Source organism: Muntiacus reevesi, chromosome 4, assembly GCF_963930625.1.
Source record: "Muntiacus reevesi chromosome 4, mMunRee1.1, whole genome shotgun sequence".
Classification (NCBI taxonomy): domain Eukaryota; kingdom Metazoa; phylum Chordata; class Mammalia; order Artiodactyla; family Cervidae; genus Muntiacus; species Muntiacus reevesi.
The window spans coordinates 43649720-43672474 of NC_089252.1; the positions used below are offsets into that span (position 1 = coordinate 43649720).

The window sequence follows — 22755 nt, forward strand, 5'->3', positions numbered from 1 at the left end:
GTTGTAACTTGGCGTCATCACTTTCTACCAGCTTGGATAGACGTCTTTCTGTCCACCTCTCCAGAGAATCACAGCATGTCAGTGCTCAGCTCCCCGGGACCTTTGAAACAGTTCAAGGGGGAGACACTCTGCCATCAGAGCATGAGCAACCAGTGTGAGTTTTGTTACCCTAATGTTCTCCCCCCGAGGAAGGCATGGCAACCCACTCCAGTATTCTTGTCTGGGAAATCCCATGGACAGAGGAGCCTGGTGGGCTATAGTCCATGGGGTCACAAAAGAGTTGGACACAAGTTAGCGACTAAACAACAACGTTATCTTGAGTAGAAAATAAAAGATTTGATTGAAAACATTTTGCTATCTGTACCTCCAAGTTACAGATCTCTCACTCACTGCCTTACAAACAGAACAGGATCATCAGTTTGGGTCCTGGCAACAACCCAGATCTTTGGCCAAAAATCCCCCTAAACTGCTCCTTCATCCAGAATCACTGGGAAATGGAGAATTCCAGATGAATGAGCTATTCCACAAAACTAACTTAGCTATTAAGTGTAGAATGTTTTTAATCTTAAAGGAAAGGAAGAGAAAGGAAGAGGAGGGGCGGGAATCCTCTAAACCATGCCAGATCCCCTCCCCACCCCCAAGCCCATCACCATCCGGAGGGGCCTGCCCCTGCATCCCTCTCACTGATCCCCCAGCTCGGTGGTCTCTGAACCAGGCTCTGTCTCCCTTCACCGCACAGGCCCAGCCTGGGTCCCCCCGTGATCCTCCACTCATCCAAGCCACCTCGAGTTGAGGGACCCTTTGAGATCTCCTCCTCCATGAAGCTGCCCCCCTTTTTAGCCAGTCCTCCACAATCTCCCTCTCTCCCATGAGGTCCTTCAGTATCACGGGTATCACAGAGCATAGCATTTTGTTACATTTTGTTTGTCATTTCATTCATAAACTTAATCTCTCCCATGAGTTCTTAAGAGCTTTAGGACCAAGATATCCTTTACTTCTTGGGTATCGTTCCGTAACGTACAGCAGCGGGCCTTGTGAACCACTGAAAACAAACACAACCCGTAACTTGTCCTTGTCTGTGTGGGAGCGTTCTGCCCACTGCATCTTCAGAGGGAAAAAAAATGGCATGTACCTTTCTTTTAAAAAGTCTTCAAACTCTTTGCAGTTCTTGCGGCCATTGTTCAGATGCTGGATGATGCTGTCATAGCCAATGGTGCTGAGGATGTCTGAAGTCTGGTGGGAAGAACAATACCGTATGAGATGGAGAACCGGGTGATGGCAGCCCCAAGGCCTAAAGCGAGGACAGGGCAGGGGGGACCCGGGGAAGCCGGCCACAGGACTTTTCGAGATGCTTACTTCCAACGCACATGTGACCAAAAAGGACAAAACAGAAGTTCAGAGTTCATGCAGCTGTGGAAGACTTTCTAGAATTATGAAACTATAGGGTCACAAAACAGGAAGGAAGTGACAGAGCATTGAGAGGCACATGGTCGAGGGAGTTGGCTGGCTCGGGGCCCCTCCCTGGGTCCCCACCATGCCCTGATGAGGCCAGGCAGGAAGCAGGAACTGAGCCCCCTCTCCAGCCTTCTGCTGAGTGAGCTCCATCCTGCACGGAGAAGCTCACTCACGCCACAGGTCCTCGTAACGAGGGCTACACGGCATTCACTCTGGCCTCCCCCTTGTCTCAGAGCTTGACCCCGACAGCTCTTCCCGTGGCCAACAAGCCTGGTCTGAGTGTCGAGGGCATCACTGAGCCAGGCCCCAGGAGAGGGAGGAGGGACCAGCTTCCCACTGTAGCGGGAAGGGAAGACCAGCAGCCAGCAGGCCCCGAATGGCCTGACCCCAATTTGGGGGAAGGAATTTTTTTTTTAATTTTAAGTGAACCATTTCAACTCAGTTCAGTTCAGTCGCTCAGTTGTGTCCGACTCTTTGTGACCCCGTGAACTGCAGCATGCCAGGCTTCCCTGTCCATCACCAACTCCTCGAGCTTGCTCAAACTCTTGTCCATCGAGCGAGCCATTTATTCCCATTTTATTCCACTACATGCTCTGAGGTTGGAGGAAGCTGCCTAAGTCTCCCAAAACAGTAGCCCAAAGATGCAGCGTGTTTTAAAAATCAAAATCCCCTCAGCTCCCCAAACCAACAAACCAGGAGCTCTAAAGAATACCCGCTAAAGTGTCTCCTAATGCAGCTGGCTCCCTAGTTTCTACTCCACAATACATGTGATAGGTGGTCTGATCCAGACTCCAGGCCCTTAGGGAGCTTGGTTAGGTGGTCTCTGGGTGTGTCCTGGGGAGCTTTGAACTGAGCCATCCCCACCAGCCCCACCACCCTCTGTCTGCTGGAAAGTACTTCTCTGCCAAGGCAGGGGGTGGGGGGCGGCTCCTGAAGAGTCCTCTCTCCTGTTGGCCCAGCCCAGGACACTGGAGAAGCAGAATTTCTCTCTTCCATTTGCTGCTACTCCTCATGGCCTGGCTGAACAGACAGGGGTCCCAGAGAGACCAGCAGGAGCAAGGCCTGAGACTGATTTCAACATGGATTCAGAAACTTCACTGGTTATAACTCACACTGCATTTTTTTTAAATGGATTATTGTAAGCACAGTAAATTTTACACATGGACATACAAATAAATCTTAGTTAGAAATACATTTAGTTCTATGGGTTCTGGCTGTTGTTTGAGCATAGATTTAGGCCTTGGGAAGCCTAAAGAAATAGCTTCCACCAAAGCTTCATTTCTCTGCCCTCCTCACTCCACACACACTCTTCTGTCTTAGCAGGGTAGACTGTTAACTCCCCCTGGAATGCAGTGCTCAATGGCAACTCCAAGACCATGCTTGGTCTTGGTCCAAATCCAGCCCCTCCAGCCCCAGGGTTTCTGGAAGCCTTCCCTGAGTAGCCCCAATGCTTCTTCCTCTGGGCTCTCAAATCGTCCAGCTCCTGAATCTGCTATTTGCCACCCCTCCTTGTGAGTAGCCTTGCTGGCCCAACTCCACTCCAAGTGCCTGCAGCTTCTTCTGAGTCTCAGGTCCTGCACAGACACACACACACACACACACACACACACATCTCCCAAAAGTCTAGCTTAATATTATGCACACCAAAGGTCTATAGTAAAATTCGGTGGGATGAAAATGCCTATTGTGCTCCCAGCCAGATGCACTAGAACAACGAAAACAAAGGCTCCTTACGGAATGAGGGAATGAATGGGTGGGTACATAGGGTCAATGTCAATGTTGATTTGTAGTCAGAAGTGCTTTGGTCTTCCAGGGAAGTACTCTTTGGTTCTCTGTTTTATGATATTCATTTGGAAAAGGTGGTTTCCTTTTTCTCAATTAAGGGTGTGGACACTCATTGAGCTGGGCAGGGAGGGTGGAGCTAAACTAGAATTTCCTGGAAACAAACCAAATCACCAGGACTCCTGGCCGCCAGCCTCAAAAAAACCAGAATTGCTGCTTCAGAGGAGTGACTGGACTCCAGAGGCTCCCAAGAAAGAAAATCTCCAAGAGAAAACAAAGACTGTACAAGGCCAAGTGCAAAGTGGCAGGAGGGATGGCCTGGAAACTCCTTCCCATGCTCCTCAGAAAGCTGAGGAAGCCTGCTGAGAAGCCCTGACTGGCAGGTGCAGAATAAGAAGGCCAAGGAGGAAAGAAGAGATGTGGTTGCATAAGCAGCAATGAGCGCCAAGATAGCACAGCAGGTCTGCTGTCAGAAACGAATGTGCCGAACCCGTAACCCCATACCCCGCTTGCCAGCATCCTGACTCCTCTCCCCCAGCTCTTCCCATGCTGCTCTCTCCGCATCCTCCAAATGGGCAGTGTCCGTTTATACCCCAGGGCCACTGCACACGACTTTCCTACCATTGGAATGGCATCTCCTCCTCTTCACTTAAATCCCACCTCACTCCAGGGCCAATTCAAATCCAAAGTCCTCTCTGAGGTCCTCCTCAGACAATTTAACCTACAGTTTCCCTTCCCTCTTCTGAGTACCTGGTGTATTTAATGATTCTGCTTCTCAGCCCTTACTACATACTCTTTTACGTCATTAATTGATATTTTTAAAAAATTAGTCAACTTTAAGTATATCTAGATTATACCCAAACTTGATCATCCACAAGAGATCCTACATCAATGGCTTTAGAAATGTCTGTTAACTGTAAACCAACTACAGACAAGGTACTTAAAAAGGTTACAACGATGGAGTCCCTTAGTGTTCATTTGGGAGTCAGGAAAAGACACACACATAAAAAAACGTGTATGCATAAAAAAATTAGAGACTAAGACAGAATATAAGAATACACAGAGAAAATATACAGGAGAAGGAACTGGCGAGCCAGTATTCCTGCCTGGAAAATTCCATGGACACAGGAGCCTGATGGGCTACAGTGCATAGTGTCACAAGAAGCAGACACAACTTAGCGACTAATCACCCCCACCAGAGAAAACATATAATAAATGCAGTGGAAGAGAGAAAATACATTAGGGTCATCAGAAAGGAGAAGATATAAGATTTAAATTGAGTCATTTAAAGTGACTGGGATTCACATGAGAAATGAAAAGATATTTCAAACCAGCTGATGGTGAAGAAAACAACACATCAAAGTTTATGAGAGGCAGAAAAACAGTGCTTATAGGGAAATTTGTAGCTCCAAATGTTAATATTAGAAAAGGAAAAAAAAGGTTTTAAAATTAATGATCTAAACTTTTACTTTATGGAACCACAAAAAGAAAAACAAATTTAAATTTGCAGTAAGTAGAAGGAAGAAAATAAAAATAATAGAACACAATGAAACAGAAAGGGGCAAACAATAGAGCAAATTAGTGAAACCAAAAGTTAGTCCCTTGAAAAGTTTAATAAAATCAGAAAACCTATAGCTGGGTTGATCAAAAAATAAGAGAAACAGAAAGAAAAGAACACAAATTATCAATGTCCTTACTGTGACAAAGGGCATCTACAGAAGCCTAGCTAACAACTTAATGGTGAAAGACTGAATATTTTCCTTCTAATAGAGAGGAAATAAGGCAGGAAAAAAAAAAAGAACGTACTTATTGGAAAGGAAACAGTAAAACTGCCTATATTTTCAGACAACATGATTGTGTACTCAGAAAATCTTAAGAAATTTACCCATCAAAATTACTAGAGCTAATACATTTAACAATATTGCAGGGCACAAGATCAATACACAGAAGTCAATTACATTTCCATATACCAGCAGCAAAAAAATTAAACATTATTTACATGGCATTAAAGATAAAAGGAATACGTCAAGGCTGTATATTATCACCCTGTTTATTTAACTTATATGCAGAGTATATCATGAGAAACGTTGGGCTAGAAGAAGCACAAGCTGGAATCAAGATTACTGGGAGAAATATCAGTAACCTCAGATATGCAGATAACACTACCTTTATGACAGAAAGTGAAGAGGAACTAATGAGCCTCTTAATGAAAGTGAAAGAGGAGAGTGAAAAAGTTGGCTTAAAGCTCAACATTCAGAAAACTAAGATCATAGCATCTGGTTCCATCACTTCATGGGAAATAGATGGAGAAACAGTGGAAACAGTGTCAGACTTTATTTTTTTTGGGCTCCAAAATCACTGCAGATGGTGATTGCAGCCATGAAATTAAAAGATGCTTACTCCTTGGAAGAAAGTTATGACCAACCTAGATAGCATATTAAAAAGCAGAGACATTACTTTGCCAACAAAGGTATGTCTAGTCAAGGCTACGGTTTTTCCAGTGGTCATGTATGGATGTGAGAATTGGACTGTGAAGAAAGCTGAGCGCTGAAGAATTGATGCTTTTGAACTGTGGGGTTGGAGAAGACTCTTGAGAGTCCCTTGGACTGCAAGGAAATCCAATCAGTCCATCCTAAAGGAGATCAGTCCTGGGTGTTCGTTGGAAGGACTGATGCTGAAGCTGAAACTCCAATACTTTGGCCACCTCATGCGAAGAGTTGACTCACTGGAAAAGACCCTGCTGCTGGGAGGGATTGGAGGCAGGAGGAGAAGGGGACAACAGAGGATGAGATGGCTGGATGGCATCACCGACTTGAAGGACATGAGTAAACTCTGGGAGTTGGTGATGGACAGGGGAGGCCTGGCGTGCTGAGATTCATGGGGTTGCAAAGAGTTGGACACGAATGAGCAACTGAACTGAACTGAACTGAACTGAAAGATATAAAGTATTCAGAAATTAATGCTTAAAAGGTTTAGTAACATTACGTCTTACTAATGCACACACCATTAGTATGAGATGGGTCACAGACTCAGATGCAAAACCAAAATAAAAAGCTTTGGTTTATAGACACAGGCAAATACCTTTCAAGCTTTGGGGCAGGAAAAGATTTCCTAGAGAGGACAAAAATACATACTGGTAAAGAAAAAAACTGAAAAGTTGGACTCAATCAACATTAAAAGCCTCTGTTCATAAAGGAGATTATTAAGAAAAGTAAATGGCAAGCCGCATGCTGGAAGAAGATAATCACAGTACATATGTCTGTCAAAGGACTTGTAACCAGTGTATATAAATAACTTCAACAAATTAATAATAAAGATATAAGCAATCCAGTAAAAACTGGGCATAATACTTAAACTTTATAAACTCTTCATAAAAGATAATCCTTTGACCAAAAAGTTCATGAAAAGTTGCTTAACATGACAGGGAAATTCAAATTAAAGTCACAAGAATATCTACTTCATGCCCACTAGAACAGCTGAGATTAAAAAGTCAACATTGAATGTAGGCAAGGATGTTGAACTATCAGAACTCTCATTTATTCCTGCTGGGAGTGTGAAAATGGTACAGTCATTTTGAAAAATGGCAGTTTCTCAAAAAGCTAAACATGCGCTACTCTATGACCCAAAGTTCTACTCCAAAGCATTTACTCAAGTGAAAGGAAAGCGTATGTCACAAAAAGACCTATACAAGAATGTTCACAGGACTTCTATTCACAATAGCACCAAACTGGAAATAACCCAATGTCTAACAACGGATGGATGATAAACACTGTGTGGTATATTCATACAATGGAATACTACTCAGCAACGAAAAGGAAAAACTACTGACAGTGAAACAACATGGATGAATCTCAGAAACACTATGTTAGTGAAAAATGTTGGATACAAAAAGTATTTACCGTATAATCCCACTTATATGAAGTTCTAGGACAGGCAAGCATTCTAGCACTTACTTCTGTGGTAAAGGAAGTAAGAACAGGGATTGCCTAATTCAGGGGAGAAATTGAAGGTAGACTGGAAAAGACATGAGGGAACTTCCTGGAATGGTAGCAATGTATCCAAGCAAGATATTTCCAGACTTCCCTGGTGGTCCGTGGTTGGGAATCTGCCTGCCAATGCAGGGGACACCAGTTTGATTCTGGCCCAGGAAGACCCCACATGCCTCTGGACAATTAAGTCCGTACACAACTGCTGAGCTCGTGCACTGCGACAACTGAAGCCCACATGCCCTAGAGCCTGGGCTCTGCAACAAGAGAAGCGACCACAAAGAGAACCCCACACACCACAACTAAAGAAGAGTTTAGTTGGCAGCAACTGGAGAAAGCCCACGTGCCGCAATGAAGATGCAGAGCAGCCAAAAATAAATAACTAAAATCAATAAAATTAACATTTTAAAAATTGTTTAAAAAAATCTTTCCATGGGGGTGTGAGTTGTACCGGTATGTGCAGCTTTCAAACTTGTTGGTCTGTGCCCTTTATCTTAGGCAAATGACACCTCAAAAACTTAACAACAAAAAGAAAAAGAAAAGAAAAGTTGATTAGGAGTCAGAGAATAATGGGAGGGAGGCAGTCACTAGAAGGAGCAGAGGAAGGTAAGCCTTAAATGGATCTGGTCTTAGAGTCCCAGGTGAGGCAGGGAGATGAAAAAGGAGGGGCAGATTCAAGAACCCAGCAACCTCCCAAAGACCCAGAATATAAGGTTGAAAATGCTCAAATTATAGAGGTAAATAGCATTCAACTTTTTAAAATTTTTTATTTTTTAAGTTATGAAAGCATGATGATGCATTTATAGGAGATTTGGAAAATACAGAACAAAGTTACATATAGTTCCACTATGTGGGTGAGTTGCTCAGTCGTGTCTGACTCTGCAACCCTGTGGACTGAAGCCCGCCAAGCTCCTCTGTCCATGGAATTCTCTAGGCAAAAATACTAGAATGGGTTGCCATTCCCTTCTCCAGGGGATCTTCCTGACCCAGGGATCAAACTCAGGTCTCCTGCATTGCAGGCAGATTCTTTACCATCTGAGCCACCAAGGAAGCACCAGTTCCACTATATACTACAATTATTTTTTTTCAATTATTTCTAAGTAGATAAATTAAGATTTTTAGTTGGAATTTCAATATCAAACTCTCAAAAATTAATAGAATGAATAGACAGAAATGTAAAGGATAGAATAGACCTGAAAAGCACTATGAACCAATTCCACATAATTAAGATTTATACAAGTTTCACACAACATCAGGGTACAAATTCTATCCAAGTTTCCATAGGCTATAAACCAGGAGACATTGGAACATACCCAGGGACATAAAACAAGATGCAAAAATATCATGGTCTAAAGGTACTGAGATCATAGAGTCTGTTCTCTTATCACTGTGGAATGTTAGAAATCAGTATCAAAAGATATTTGAAAATAACCCAGATATTTTCCAGTGCGATGTGACTTTACCCAGAAAGATCTTTGACTTAGCCAGTGAAAGCCTCAAGAAGGTTAAAAGACTGAAAAAATCACAGAAAGTGATTGCAGAGAAGAAACCATTTAGATGAAATATTAATACCAAGGATACTTTAAATGTATTTGGAAATTAAATGTACACTTTTAAATGCTGGGTGTATCTAAGAAGCCATAACAAGGAAAATTAGAAAATATTTGTAACAGAATAAAAATGAAAAGAGAATTTATCAGAATTTGTTGCATGCAGCTAAAGTTGATCAATGCAACTAAATATAATGTGGAATCTTGAATGAGGTATGAAAACAAACAATAGACACTAGCATAAAATTTCGTGAAATCTGAACAAAATTTGTACTTTAGTTAATAATACTGTATAAATTTTAATTTCCTGTTTTTTTATAACATAATATTTCTTTACATTTTCAGAATTGGGTTAGAAGTTTCAAGCTTCATTCAAATTTTTTTAAAAATCACTAAAATAATAAGCTTCCTAGAATTTTAGCAGTAATATGAGATGCCAGAATAAATGGAACTATATCAAAGTTTTGAGTGAATATAAATTAGAAATCTAGCACTCTATTCATACTTAGTCAAATAAGTGCAACCAAAATGTCATATGTTTTTTAGCTAAGCAAAAATTCATATTTTTAAAATATATATACATATTATACTTACTACACATGTATGTATATATATTATATAATATATATGGGTTTTCTTGGTAGCTCAGATGGCAAAGAATCTGCCTACAATGCAGGAGACTAGGATTTGATCCCTGGGCTCAGAAGATCCCCTGGAGAAGAAAATGCACACCACTCCAGTATTCTTGCCTGGAGAATTCCATGGACAGAGGAGCCTGGTGGGCTATAGTCCATGGGGTCATAAAGAATTGGACATGATTGAGCGACTTTCATACCGTGTGTGTGTGTGTGTGTGTGTGTGTGTGTGTGTGTGTGTGTGTGTGTGTGTGTGTGTGTGTGTGTGTGTGTGTGTGTGTGTGTGTGTGATTCCCAGGTAGTTCAGTTGTAAAGAACCCACCTGCTAACACTGGAGGTGCAAGAGATGCAGGTTCAACGCCAGGGTCGAAAAGATCCCCTGGAGAAGGAAATGGCAATCCACTGTAATATTCTTGCCTGGAAAATCCCATGGACAGAGAAGCCTGGTGGACTAGAGTTCATGGAGACAGAGTCAGACATGACTGAGCACGAGCATATATATGTATACAAAAGCTTTTCTACTACGCTTGATAAAAGTTTGAGAAAGAACAACAAAAACAGACAGAAAAATTGGAAAACATAAGCTAAATGAAATGGTGATGATGATGACTTAGTAGCTAAGTCGTGTCTGACTCTTGCAACTCCCTGGACTGTAGTCCACCAGGCTCCTCTGTCTATGGGATTCTCCAGGCAAGAATGCTGGAGTGGGTTGCCATTTCCTTCTCCAGGGGATCTTCCCAATTCAGGAATCAAACCTGGGTCTCCTGCGCTACAGGCAGATTCTTTACTGACTGAGCTATGAGGGAAACCCAGATGAAATGGGAGCACTGAATACGAAATAGAAAAAATGAAACAAGCTAGATAAAGGTAAAAGACCATCATAGAGTCCAATATTTTTCCAGTTGTTTTTAAATGTGGTTGCTCATTAGAATCACATCCAGAGATTGGAGAAAAAAACAATACCTGAGCATATATATTTTTCAAAATATTCCAAGATAATTTTAATGTGCATCTGGATTTTAAAAAGTGGTTACAGGTTTTTCTGTTAAATGGTAGTTTTAGTGATACAGAATTCTATTATTTTCTGTTGACCAATCATGATACAATGGTATTAATGTTGACTGAAACCACCCACCCTGGCCAGGCACCATAGTAGTCATTTGTGTGAGTTATTTAACAGCGGAAAGTCCTGGTAAGGAACACGGAAGTAATAAGCCACCACTAACGGGAAGAGTTCAGGAAAGGTCAAAAGGAGACACCACATGCCCTGCCACCTCCTAGAATCCTTCTTGCTGGCATCCATCTTGGCTGAGCAATGTGTGCACCACCAGGAAGAACCCTGAGTTAGAACGATTGATCACAGACAACCTGGGAACTAATCCCATCCCCATGAAACCCAGGACTGTGAACCACGTGGCAGGGAAGTTCTCCCGGGTCCCCTTACACTCCTGCTCTCCACCTGGGGGCCCCTTCGCAGTAAAGTCTCCGGCTTTGTCAGCGGGTGTGTCTCCTCAGACAATTCATTTCTGAGTGTTAGACAGGAGCCCACTCTCAGGCCTTGGAAGGGGTTCCCCTTCCTACAATGTTAAAACGAAACTAGTTACATAATCACAACAGTGAAAGATGTTTATCAGCTTTCACAATTAACAGCCTGACAAAAAATAAAAGACAATTACAATTGCCAGCCATAATGGAAAGTATTCAAGTTTTAATCAATGGATTAGTACTTTAACCATAAAACCACTTCAATTTCTGTTAAGACAAAAAATTTACCAGCACAAGTGTGCCATATTCAGGAGATGTGTGAGCTGAAGAATAATAAAAAAATAGTCTTGCTGTGACATCAGTGGGCAGTCCAGTCCAGGTGGGGTGTGGGTTCAGAGGAGAAGGAAATCTCCATGGGCTGCCTGATGGAGGGTAACTCCACTGGCGCCAGCTCCTCAAATCCACTCCTAACACTCAGGTCTGGTCTCAATGAATCCAGGTATATGTGCTCCTACTCTGCGCCCAATCCTAAAGCTCATTCTGCAGGGTGCTCTGAGAATTTGTTTCCAGTGATCTTTTTCCACCATGTGGATGCTAGGCAGAAAGACAAGGCAGAGAGGAAGCAAAGGATACCTGCAGCCTCCAAACCACCATCAGAATGACATGTGCTACCACACACACAGCATCCGCACATTCAGTTCTGTGGTGCTTCTCATATCCATCTTATCAAGACGTCTGCTACACAGTTTTAGTTTCCTAGATATGGGCTTCAAGGACCACCTATGCCAGAATCACCCAGGCAGCATGGTAAACAGGCAGATCCCCAGGTCTTACCCTAGACCTGCTGATTCTGATCTGGGGTGGGGAAATCTCCACTCTTTATACTCCTCCTGTTGCAGAGAAGAACCAATTGTGACTCCATGTTGAAACTGATTATTTGACTTGCTTTTCGTTGTTGTTATTATAATCATACATAATGGCATGCCTCAGAAGATGCTGCCCCTCTGCCTGACTATTAAAGTGCCTTTGTTCAGCTCACAGAGAGATAATCTGACCTTGCCCACCTGTGAACGGCTGCAAAAAAGAAGAGATTAACACAACCCTTCCCTGATGTTGGCCATTCACAGACATGTTTTACAAGATGGATGGCCCTTTTTACTTTCTCATTGCCTCAACCTCTCTTTTCTACCTTTTGACTTTGGTTCCTCACCACTTTTCTCTCTGGTTCTATAAAAGAGCCTGGCTTCCAGACCCCAAAAGATGGTTATTTTGAGACATTAGTCTACCATCTACTCTGTGTGATGGCTTTCTGAATAAAGTTGTGTTCCTTGCCTTAACACCTTGTCTCTCAGATTCACTGGCCTGTTGTGCAGCAAGCAGAGAGAGCTTGGCCTCAGTGACACTCCAAGGACTATAATGCTGCTTGAGAACTGCCACCATAGAAATTACAAAAGATGGAAGAACAATCATGCTCCTGCCTCAAGGAAAGCAGGATACTTGCACATGAAACTAGAGAATACAGCAGAATGGGGTGGAAAAGAATGATTGTTTTTATCAATAAATGCAAAGGAGAAGAGGCCAGAGAAGACTCTCATGGTTTGCACTTCTTTTTATAACCTCCAATATTCAGTAAAAAGTGCAAATTGGCATAATGCCCATTGGAAGCCCAGAGAGCCCCCCTAGATTGGGGAGAAGGCACTAACTTTGCATTACACACAAAGGCTGCATTTGTTTGAAGGCTGGCCTTGGGACGTGTTAATGTGCTGTGCTTTGCATGAACGGACCGCAACATGCTGTATAGGAACACAGTGAACCAGGAGCTATTTCCATGTTTACAACTGGGAAAAATAAAACAAGGAAGAGAAGTTCTCCTTATCACTTCCTCCAACCACAGTGAAAGATTTTAACTCTCAACTAACAGTATTATCCAAATCTTCATTATATATTAAAAACTATATGGTAACAGAAGACAGGAAAAGACCAAAGACTTCATTTTACCTCTCTCTGCTCTCAACCTTGGTCTTTCTTTTCTATCTCTTTTATCAGAAGAGGTAAAGCTAAATGTCTCAAACTCACCTTATTTGCAAATATAGATTATTGTTCATTAATATTAATAACTTGGGCTAATATACATCAAATGCTTGCTGTGTTCCAAACAGCACACGAAGTATTTAGCATGGGACATCTTGCTTAATTGTTATAACAATCCTACTGATGTTAGTATAATTAATTATCTTCATTTTACAGGATAAAATAAAATGGCTCTATATCCTGAAACCACTCAACCACATAGCTTCTTTTGTTTGAGGATAAGAACCAAATCTAACTTTTTGCCAGTTGGCCTACTTCTCTACAGTTTTAAATGAGACACTCGCAGGCTTTAACACCACACTTGGGTTTGAGCCCCAGTTCTACCACAAACAAGATATGTGACTTGGAGCTAATAGCTCAATCCTTCCTTATTAGACTATAAAATGGGGATGTTGGAAGAACCAAATGAGATCATGAACTTTGAGTTTGTCAAGTGCTTCATAAACTAAAGGAATTGAGGGAGGCACATCCAAATTTTTAATGGACACATAAACAAAAAAGCATATGTGTTTGAACAACATGATTTTCTTCCATTGAAAGCAGACAACAGTGAAATAAATGTAGCTGTTAGCTATTCAAAAATAAGTGTGTCATCATCTGAGAAAGCAACTGGTAAAGTGTCAGGGATACCTCAGCAAAGGATATGGAAACTGCCATTTTCAGCCACATTTTCCTAAACCTAAAATCAAAGCCACTACACTGGTTGTGCCCTTGAGCCTTCTCTTAAGCAGTAATAATGGATTGTGAAGCCAAGAATGAAACCCCACCCCAGTTTCGACACCTGCCTTATTCTATAAGCCTACAGCATGCCTCCCTGGCCCTCTGTAACCCTCAATTAGACAGTCCCAGCTCTGTCTAGCCTGGGTCCACATGATGTTTTCACATGTCTAAACATTCCTCCTGCCAAGTCACCAGGTCAATTACAAAGGCAAGTTCACTCAACTGAAAATATTTTCAGTGAAAGCAAAACCTGAGAAAGCGTACAATGCAAAAAACTCTGAATAAGGAGAAAAAATGACTAGAAGGATGGGTACCGAGAGGTTAAAAGCAATTCTTTTCTTAGCATGCTTCCATGTTTTCTACATTTTCTAGAATATACTGCATAGATTTTATAATCTGAAGTCTTTCTTCCTATGAGTATATGTATGTGCAACTCAGTTGCGTCCTACCGTTTGTGACCCAATGGACTGTAGCTCCCCAGGCTCCTCTGTCTATGGGATTTCCCAGGCAAGAATGAATACTGGAGTGGGTTGCCACTTCCTACTCCAGGGGATCTTCCCAACCCAGGGGTTGAACTCGCTTCTCTGCACTGGCAGGCAGATTCTTTACCACTGCGCCACCTAGGAAGTCCCCTTTCTCCCTACGTCCATCCCTTAAACATGGCAATTTGAAGTCTTGTTTCTGTCTCATCTATTCCCAGGCCCCACTAAAATAACAAACCATCAACAGCAACAACAGAAAAATAGGAAAGGGCCTATTTGAGGAAGAAGGTGCACGTTGAAGGAATTTCTATAATACAAAAAGCAGAGAGGACTAGATGGGCAGAGGATAGAAGTCAGAAGTCAGTATTCCAACCTCCACAAAACAAGACAGTCCACAAACTTTCCCAGCAGTCATTGAAAACCCTAAGCTCGAATCAGCAGGGGTTGAAACTGGAGCAGCCACGGAGATGCGGGGAGGGTGTCTGTCGGACACCAGGAACTCAGCCAGTGCCTGCCCCAGAGCAGTTAATTCTGACTTTTGTGCCAAAACCACAGCTGGCGAGAACTCCACCCTGCAGCAGGCTCCTCGCAAGGACACGATGACCAGAGGAGCAACAGGCCACCGGCCCTAGGCACCGTCAAAGCTTGCAGAGTAAACATGAAAGAAAAGGAGGTTCGGCACGGTTCTCAAGTCCTGGAAACGCCCTTCACTTCCAGGGTAATACCTTCCCCACTTCCTCACTCCAGACAGAGGCAAAAATATCAGAAATTGCCATTATTTTCAGATTATATAATTACTTACTTTGAAAACAAGAGATTATCAAATGAAAAGCTAGGAACCGAATTAAATTTTTTTTTAAAAATCAACAGTTTTCTTATATAATAATAATCATTTAAAAATGTAGTTTAAAATACAAAATCTTATTTAGAATGTCAATAAAACCTATAAAATATCTAGGAATAAGGCTTTTTGAAGGAAAACTATAAAACATTACTTAAAAAAATACAAAGATTTCAGAACAAGAAATATATCCTAGTCCAAAATGGGTAAGTCCAATATCGGAAAGATTCAAATCTCCCCATGTAAACCTATAAAGTTAAAATGATTTCAATCAAAATTTTAGTGGAATTTCTTTTTAAATTTAAATTCATTCTAAAATCAAAATAAAAAGAGTAAGTGAATGAAAACAGACCCTAAAAGGTTGAAAAGATAAGTGAAGACTTACCCTACCATATAAAGTATCCAAAATTTTTTAAAGTTCCATGTTATTTATATTGAGAATTAATGATCAGATACATAAAATACAAACAGTAGTTCAAGAATGGCTTTATGTACTTCTGAGGATTTACTATATGATAAAGGAAGCATTTACAACCAGAAAGAAAACAATGCCTTGTTCAATAAATATTATTGTAACAATGACTGTTCATTCTGCCAAAAACTAAATATAGAGCCCTTTCTAACATAGCACTCTAAAATAAATATCTGATAAATTAAAGATCTAAACATGGAAATCACAAACACGTAAGAAGAAAATACAGAATGTGTATATTTTAAGCATATTAAAGTAAGAGTTTTAAACATATTTGAGGCAAGAGTTTCTTTCCTTAAGTATGACTCCAAACTTAGAAGAAAAGATTAACAGGCTAGCCTGTTCTGAAAATACAATTTACCAAAATTGACCCCACTTGAGATAAAAAGCTTAGACAGGCCAATTTCCTCAGAAGAAACAGAGAAAGTGATTAAGCAGAAGAAAAAAACAATAGAATTTGATGTTTTCACAGGAGAATGAAACCCTTTTTTTCCTTCAGGGAAAAAAAGGTATTCCTAAGGTCCATAAATTTATCAGAAATGAAAGATAATGTATTAATTCACTTTATAAAACAAGTATAAAACAATACATAAACCTGAGTATAAAAAATGAAGTTACTAATATCACTTATGAATATTAATCAAGTACTAAATGAAATATTAGCAAAAATAATCCATACCACATTAAGAAGAAATTGCACCATGACTAAGTGGGATTTATTCTAAGAAGGGAAAGTTACTGAATACAAGGAAATTCATTAATTTAAAAAATCATTTTAATAAATAAAAAGAAAAATCATCTGGATAGCTACATGTAGAAGAACAAAATTAGGACATTCTCTAACACCAGATACAAAAATAAACTCAAGATGGGTTGAAGACCTAAATATAAGACTGGAAATTATAAAACTCCTAGAGGAAAACAGAAGCATAACACTGTTTGACATTATCTTAGCAATATCTTTTAGGATCTGTTTTCTAAAGAAAAGGAAATAAAAACAAAAATAAACAAATAGGACCTATTTAAACTTAAAAAGCTTTTCCACAGCAAAGGAAACCATCAACAAAACAAAAAGGCAACTTACTGAATGGGAGAAAATATTTGTAAATGATATGACCAATAAAGGGTTAATATCTAATCTATGTAAACAGCTCATACAACTCAACATAAAAGAAAAAGAATAAAAAACGGGTAGAAGAACTGAATAGACATTTTTCAAAAGAGGAAATGCAGATGACCTACATGATGAGTAGCCATGTTAAGCATCTTTTCATCTCAGTGATACTGAGTTTAGCGTTTTGACCTCCAGAACTGTAAGAGAATACATTTCTGTTGTTCTAAGCCACCAAGTTTGTGGTGGTTTGTTACAGCATCCATAGAAAAGTAATTCAAGGCCAAAAAAGACTTTCGACAGTATTCAACACCCATCTTTGATTGTAAAAGCAAGTTAAGAAAATGGGAATTTATATATCTATATACATATTAACATATTAACATATATATATATATATATGTATACATATATGTATATATATGTATATATAACATATATACATATTAACATATTCATGCTCCTATTTCCACTACTTTATACTGGAGGTATTAACCAGTGCAATTTGAGAAGATAAATCAATTAAAAACATAAGAGACAGAAAAGAAATAAAACCATCTTTACTTGCAGATAATATAATGCAAAGATTTTCCTTGTCATTAACATATCAGTTCTTAGTTAATTTTAAAACATAATGCTGGGGAATTTCCTGGTGATCCAGTGGTTAGGACTTTGCACTTTCACAGCCAGGGCCAGGTTTGATTCTTAGTCCAAGAACTAAGATCATGAAAGCAGTGCCATGCAGCCAAAATACAAAAAGAAAAAATAAACAAACAAAAAATTATGCTATCCTAATAAAAATAACAAGTTATCTTTTATGTAGTAAACATAGTTTATATGGAAAACACAAAAATGAAAAAATAGCAAGGAAAAAACTGACAAAAGTTATGAGGGAAGTCAGCCCTACCAGACATTTAAACATATCATAAATCCTTCATAATTAAAGCAGTGCAGTACTGGTGCATAAATAGTCAACAAACCAGTGGACTGGAAAATAAAGTCCAGAAATAGACCCAAGTACACAGGGAAATTTAATATATGCTAAAGGTAGCTTCTCACATCACTGGGGCAAAAATGGAATTTTTCATAAGTGGGTTCTGGGACAAATGTTAGCTATTTAGAAAATTATAAAAGTAGATCCAAACCCCATACACAAGAATTTCAAAACAGATTAGAGATCTAAATGGAAAAATATTAAAGTATACAATTACTAGAAATAAACATTCATAAAGGTTTCCGAATCATCACTTAAAATCCAACTTCAGTAAGTTTCGTAAGTTTGATCACTGGTAGTACAGTGGTTAGAACTTCATGCTTCCAATGCAGGGAGCATGGGTTTGATTCTTGGTCAGGAAACTAAGTAGCAAAAATAAAAGAAAAATTATCATCTAAAAATAAAAAATTTTTTATAGCAAAAGTGATAATTAGCAACATAAAGATAATTGAAAAAAATTAAAGAATATAAAATGCAATAGCTAAAGGACTAATATACCTTATATATAAATAATTCTTTAAAACTAATGGAGATCACCAGCCCAGGTTGGATGCATGAGACAAATGCTCGGGCCTGGTGCACTGGGAAGACCCAGAGGGATTGGGTGGAGAGGGAGGCGGGAGGGGGGATCGGGATGGGGAACACATGTAAATCCATGGTTGATTCATGACAATGTATGACAAAAACCACTACAATATTGTAAAGTAATTAGCCTCCAACTAATAAAAATAAATGGAAAAAAAAAAAACTAATGGAGAAGAACCCCCAAAATAGGCAGGAAATATGAACAGATGATTTACTTTGTGTGTATGTGTTCCTTAAACATGTGGAAAAATAAACAAGCTCATCCATAGAAAAGAGAAATGCAGATGAAAACTTAACTGAAATACCATTTCTCACCCACGAGAACGGCAAAATTAACAAGTGTGACAACACATTCTGTTCACAAGACTGTGTGAACAGCCACCCATACATTGCTGGTGAGAAGAGAAATTGGTTCAAACTTTAAGAGAAGGAACTCAGCAATATCTAACCAAATCACATACATGTTATCTTTTGATCTAGATATCCCGCTTATAAGAATGTACCCTGAAGGTACACCTCCAGCAAAATCAAATACGTCTACACAGGTTATTCACTGCAGTACTGTTTGTAACTGGGAAATTTTGGAAATGAGCGAAGTACTCATACACAGGAGGTTGTTTGATAAACTATGGTATATCCACACAATGGAGTTATAGGCACCTATGAAAAGAATGAGGAATATCTCTATGAATTAGCATGGAATATCTCTAGAATTAATATGATCTCCTATTTTAAAGTGAAAAAAAGCAAAGGGCAAGCTTTTACACCATAGAAATTGGCAAGGGCTGCAAATTAGAGTTTTATTCACTGGAGAAACACTTGTTAACCATTTACCAGCACACCACTGGAAGGGATTGAGAAATATAGTAAGCAAGGTAAGGCGAGGAAAACCTTGTGATGCTGGAATGGAAATGGAGGTATCACATGTATATATGTATTTCTTTACTCTGTGTGTAGAGAGAGCCTAGAAAGAATGACAATAAGGGGCAATAGGCATAGCGAGAGCCCTGGAATCCTGGTTTCTAAGTCCTACTCTCTACTAAAAGGAACCCAGGCTCTTTGGAGAAACAAGATTCTCCAGGACTCGGGTGGAGAAATGTCCTATAGCATCCTGTGCCAGAAAGCATGGAAGTGCTCAAAGAAAGATGGGGATATATCAAAAGGACACAGAATCCAGTGTAAAGGGGATCCCCACTGTTCAAATGTAGGATGATTCGAGCATAAAGATAAATTATAACAGTAACATATTATAATCCATTGAACAAAATAAGAATCCATAAATCCATACTAACAAAGACAGAGACAGAGAGGCAAAGAGAAAGACAGGCTCTTCCTTATATAGAATGCCAACTTTATTTATGTAGGTAGAGTTAGAAAATCACCACACAAAGACTTTGGACTTGAATGTTCATAATAGGTTTATCTGTAATTTTCAAAAACCAGAAATAACCCAAAAGTCTGTCAAAGGTAAATGATTATACAAACTTATCTGTCCATAAAATGGAATACTACTCAGTGATTTAAAAAAAAAAAAAAGAACAGACTATTAATACAAGCAGCACCTTTGACGAATCTCAAAATAATTATAAATGAAGGAAGCCAGGCAAAAAAGAGTACTTACTGTGTTCCAATTATGTAAATAATAGAAAATACAACTAACCTATAGTGTCAGAAAGCAGATCAGTGGTCGCCTGGAAAAGGACTGATGAGGCAGGAGAGATTTCAAAAGGGCAAGAGGAACGTTTGGGAGTGATGGATTTGCTTACTATCCACTATCTCAACTGTGGTATTTCATGGGTGGTACACACATGTTAAAACCTATTAAACTGTATACTTTAAACATGGGCAGTTTATTATATGTAAATTATTCTTCAATAAAATTGCTAACATTTAAAAATCACTATTTAGCAACCATCCTAGTAATAATTGATTCAGGCAAGAATAATCAATGGATATTAAAATTAATGGATGAAAGTTTGAGCAAAGTGGTATGTTTATATATTTTCAAAGTATCTTCCAGTAATTACAAAGAGGAAAACAGTACTTCTACAGTGGAGAAACAGAGAAAACACCACTACAGTAGGCTGAATAATGGCCCCCTAAATATGTCCACAACCTAATCCCCAAATCTGTATGTTTCCCTACATGAAAAAAGGACTTTACAGGTGTGATTAAATTAAGGATTTTGAGATGCAGAGAGTATCCTAGATTATCCAGGTGGGCCCAGTGTAATTACCAGGCTCCTCATAAAAAGGAGGTAGAAGATTCAGAGTCAGAAATGTGACGACAGGTGCAAAGGTCAGTGAGACAAATTTGAAGCGGCTGTGCCGCTGACTTGGAGGGAGGAGGAGCCCACAAGCCAGTGAATGCAGGCAGCCTCTAGGAGCTGGGCTATGCAAGCAGAGGCTCCAGGGCCTCCGGAGGGAACCAGCCAGCCTTCCTAATAACACCTTGATTTTAGCCAAGTGAAACTCATTTCAGACTTCCAACCTCCAAAACTATAAGATAATACATTTGTGCTGTTTTAAGCCACTAAGTTTGCAGCAAACTGTTATAGTAGCAACCGGAAACCAACATAACCACTGCAACCCTTTGTAAAGGGTCAAGATTAACACCTCCAGTAACAGTACAAATAAATATCACATGCCCCCAATACTGAGAATAAAACAGCACCATTTCTGTGTAGCTCGTGCCAAAAATAGCTTGAATCTAATCATAAGGAAACAGGCAAACTCAAGCTGAGGGACATTCTACAAAATAACTGCCTTATACTCTTGAAAAATCTCAGTTGTAAATAACGAAAGACTGAGGAACTGTTCCAGATTAAAGACGGAAAAGACTGGACTAAATGCAACACAGAACTCTGGATTAAAAGGAGTGTTTCTTCTTTTACTATAAGGACATTATCCAGAGCAATTGGGACAATTAGAGTAGAGTCTATACATTAGCTAACAGTATTACATTATCATCATACTGTGATCATGCAAGAAAATATCCTTATATTTATGAAATATACAATGCAGAATTTCTGGACAAAGGGAAATCATGCCTGCAACTTTACTTTTAGATGGTTCAGAAAAAATAAATGTGTGCATATGTATTTTAGGTAGAGAGAGAAAGAACAAAGTATTAACATTTGAGGAATTCAAGTGAAAAGTATCTAGAAATTCCCTGTACTACTATTTTACAACTTTTCTGTAAATCTTAAACAGTCTCTCAGACTTCTCTGGTGGTCCAGTGGTTAGGAATCCACCTGCCAATGCCGGGGACACAGGTTCGATCCCTTGTCCAGGAAGACGCCACATGCCACGGGGCAGTTAAACCAATGTGCCACAGCTACTGTGCCCTTGCTATATAGCTGGCGCACAGCAGCTTCTAAGCCCAAGTGGCCTAGAGCTCATACGCCTCAACAGGGGAAGCCACAGCAACAAGAAACCCATGCATTGCAACTAGAGAGGAGCCCCCACTTGCTGCAACTACGGAAAGCCCATGTGTAGCAATGAAGATGCAACGCAGCCAAAAAAGAAGTAAAACCAATTTTTTTCAAATAGGTAAAAGATATAAAGAGACAGTGCTCTTAAAAATAAAAACAAATGGCCAATAAGCACTTTGTAAAAAGAGAATCAGTATTATCAATAATCAAAAACTGCAAACAAAAAACAAGATATAAATTTTCACCCATCAGATTGGTAAAGGTTGAAAATATCCAACACTGGCAAAGAAAAGTAGAGCAAAACAGTCACTGTCGTATTCTACTGGCAGGACTGTACGTTAGTACAACCTTTTTGGAAGGCAAATAGACAATATTAATGAAAATTTTGAAAGTGTATAGCTTCTGCTAGTAGAAATTCATTCTCTATAAATAATTACACAGATCTGAAAAGATACATATACAAAGGTGCTGTAATGACAAAGAACTGGAAACAACCAAAATATCCAGCAACAAAAATTGTTTAAGTAAACTTGATAATCATACAGTGGAAAACTGAATAGATATTAGAATAAAGCAGAATTACACATAGAAACACAAAAAGATATTCACAATATATCATTACAAGAAAAATGAAAGTTGCATATATGAGCCCATAATAGGTGAGCTTACATATGTTAAGAAAATGTATAGCTGAATTATATATAACAGCAAAGATAAAAGTCTAGAAGGAGCCATACCTCACATTTACTAGTGGCAACCTCTATTTCTTTTCTTTTCTTTTTTTTTGGCAACCTCTATTTCTGAACTGATTGGACTGCTCTAACAAAACTGGTGTAAAAATAGAAACAAGTTCTATTTTACTAAATACAGATTAATTCATATTAGGCAATGGTGAGATCATGACTCTTTGAAAGATATTTATCCCTGTAAATCTAACATAGAAGGCATAACATTTAAAAGATAATATTCAGAAAGTCAACTCATGTCCAACATTACTCATCTAACCTTTAACATGATCCAAATCTCTCACATATGCATGCACATACACAGAACACACAGATACACACACAACCCTCAGGGACAAAAGACATTTGATTTACAAATCTCCTGGCAGAGAAAATTTGAGAATTGAA

General features: G+C 39.4%; 1 protein-coding gene across 1 annotated transcript in view; it reads right to left on the reverse strand.

Moving 5' to 3' along the window:
• Positions 1 to 22755, reverse strand: part of PSTPIP2 (proline-serine-threonine phosphatase interacting protein 2) — an 84808-nt gene that overhangs the window by 42684 nt on the left and 19369 nt on the right. Inside the window, exon 2 of the mRNA XM_065932638.1 lies at positions 1133 to 1233. Within this exon, the coding sequence (XP_065788710.1) occupies positions 1133 to 1233 (101 nt within the window). The remainder of the gene's footprint in view (positions 1 to 1132; positions 1234 to 22755) is intronic.